The sequence below is a fragment of the Gracilinanus agilis genome, unplaced genomic scaffold (genome assembly GCF_016433145.1).
Source record: "Gracilinanus agilis isolate LMUSP501 unplaced genomic scaffold, AgileGrace unplaced_scaffold10966, whole genome shotgun sequence".
Taxonomy (NCBI): domain Eukaryota; kingdom Metazoa; phylum Chordata; class Mammalia; order Didelphimorphia; family Didelphidae; genus Gracilinanus; species Gracilinanus agilis.
This window is the reverse complement of record NW_025341328.1, coordinates 1-2,627: the sequence shown is the minus strand read 5'-3', so window position 1 is coordinate 2,627 and position 2,627 is coordinate 1. Positions and strand designations below refer to the sequence as shown.

General features: G+C 36.9%; 1 protein-coding gene across 1 annotated transcript; it reads left to right on the top strand.

The window, feature by feature from the left end:
- Nucleotides 1–331: 331 nt before the first annotated feature.
- On the top strand, nt 332–2,621 carry LOC123253946 (meckelin-like; the record flags this gene model as incomplete). The annotated part of the gene is given in 3 exon segments (XM_044683031.1): nt 332–541; nt 1,333–2,092; nt 2,095–2,621. Coding segments are annotated over 3 exon segments (1,497 nt in total), but the record flags the coding sequence as incomplete, so codon positions are not given.
- Nucleotides 2,622–2,627: the final 6 nt, after the last annotated feature.

Below are 2,627 nucleotides of genomic sequence, written 5' to 3'. Positions count from 1 at the left end.
TACATCTGCCTGTATATGGCAATCTTGGCAATGGAAATTCTTTATTTAATCACTTTTCCCTACATGCATTTTTAGCCCAATTTCTGTTTTCTCTCCTAGTTAGAATGAAAGGCTTTTCTATTTGCATCCTCATTGCTTTGTACATAAATTCTTTTAAAAAAAATCTAATGAAGTTATTAAAAGTCTATTCCAGAACACCCAAAAATGGAGGAATACAGCCGGGTGAGAAATGAAGAGCTTGCTGGCCTGAGTACCCTTCTTAAATGGAACTTCTGAAAAGAGGGTGCATCACTTAATTCTGAGTGGCTTTCAAAACATTTGCAATCAGTAGCAGCTGCTTGTTTGGAGACAGAATCTTCCATGGTTGTTCTATGGAGATCAGCTAGGATTAGCACCTCAGATACTCAGAAATACCCTGCTTTCTACAAATTTCAGCTTTAAAGGTCAAAACCAGAATACAAAACTGAAGTTTGTTGCAGCTTCTTATGATGTGAGAGGAAATTTTCTCAAGTGGAGAACTTTGGAAGGAGGTCTTTTACAGGTGACCATTATTCTAGTTAAAGAATTACTAATGTACTTTAAAAAAGAATACACTCAATATAAAAGAGAAAAATGAATCTGTTTAAATGGAGAATCCTTTTAAATGTTAAACAAAGGTCATACCTTAAACTGAGAGACTGGTAGAATAGAAGAGAGTGCTGGTCTTGAAACAGGATGCCTGGGTTCAAATCTCAGCTCTATGATGTTATCACTGTTTGACCCTGGCCACGAGTCACATCAGCCCTCTCAGTCTTGGTTTCCTTATCTGTAAATTGAATCTCAATATCTATATTGCCTGTCTGACAGAATGGTTAAAAAAAGTACTTCGTAAATTGTGAAGCTCTGTATAAATCATGTTATTTTTTATTAGTCTTTTTTTTTTTTATTGTCTAGTAGTTATCTTAAAATCATTCTGATAGAGGACAACTTCAGAGCCTAAGACAGTCTTCCTTTAAATTTGTACATTCTAGTAATGTTTTTTTTCTAGAGAAGCTTATGGCCTGCAATAGTTTGGAGTGTGGTCTCAGATTAAAATGTAATTTTAAAATATTTAACACAATGAATAAAAAATAAAATAGGATGTAGAAAATAATGTTAATTTGTGGTTTTCTAAGTTAATATGTGGCCTGCAGAGATTCTTAAGTATGATTTAGTGGCTCCCCTTTCTGTGTTTAATGCCACTGAGTGCCCACATCTCTATTATTTAAGCTACTCTACTTTTTCCTATTGGTAAAATAACCCTTTTGTTTTTGAATTGTCTTATTTTCTTCACTTGTTTGACTCTTGTTGTAGCTTTGTCCAGACACGGTGTCCAGACTAGATGCTGCTTATGACTTTGGAACAACTTATCAGCAAAATTGTGAAATTCCAGTCTCCAAGATCTTAACTGACTTTCCAAGTCCAATTTTTTATGATCTATATCTTGAGTATACTAGTGAACATCTTTGGGCTATACCAATATTAAACCTAAATCTTCGGCACAATGAAATCCCCGTGAACCAAGACAGCAGCTCTAACAAGTGGCTTCTGACTCGCCGCCTGTTCTTGGTGGATACATTAAGTGGACGAGAGAATGACCTAGGGAATATACCAAGAGTAATTCGAATTGCCAGCAAATTAACAATGAGTATTTGCCTTGTACCCAATACTCAAAGTGGAAACATTTATCCCCCTCTAATTACTGTTGCCTACCAGGATGTTGAGATCCAGAATCCGGATAGCCAGTCTGTGATGGTTTCTTTCTCAGTCAAATATGAAATGAACCAAGAAGAAGCACATACCCAAACTAATATTGCATTAGGTGTATTGGGTGGGCTGGCAGTTTTATGGTCTCTTTTAAAGACTGCAGGATGGAAGAGACGCATAGGAAGTCCTATGATTGACTTGCAGACCATTATGAAGTTCTTGGTGTACTATGCTGGAGATCTAGCGAATGTTTTCTTTATCATCACTGTGGGAACAGGTCTTTATTGGCTTATTTTTTTCAAAGCACAGAAGGCTGTCTCTGTTTTGTTACCAGTGCTAGGTCAAGAAGAAAGCTTTGTCACGTATGTGCTTTTGCCTTAAAGGCTCTGCAGTTCTTGCACAAGCTTGTATGCCAGGTTACTATAGATATCTTTCTCATTGACTGGGAGAGACCCAAAGGCAAAGTTCTTAAAGCTGTTGAAGCAGGTGAAGGTGGCCTACGAAGTGCTACCGTTCCTGTGAGCATATGGAGGACATATTTTGTAGCCAACGAGTGGAATGAAATTCAGACTGTGAGAAAAATTAATCCCCTCTTTCAAGTGCTTACTGTTCTCTTCTTTTTGGAGGTTGTTGGATTCAAGAACTTGGCATTAATGGATTCATCCTCCAGTCTTTCAAGAAACACAAATAGCTATATCGCATCTTATAGCCGCATTTTGCGATATGCTGTGTCTACTGTCCTTTGGATAGTTATTGGCAGGATACAGATCATGTTCTTTGCTGTCTTTTATGAGAGATTTGTAGAAGATAAAATACGACAGTTTGTTGATTTGTGCTCCATGAGCAATATCTCAATATTTCTCTTATCACACAAATGTTTTGGATATTATATCCATGGTCGA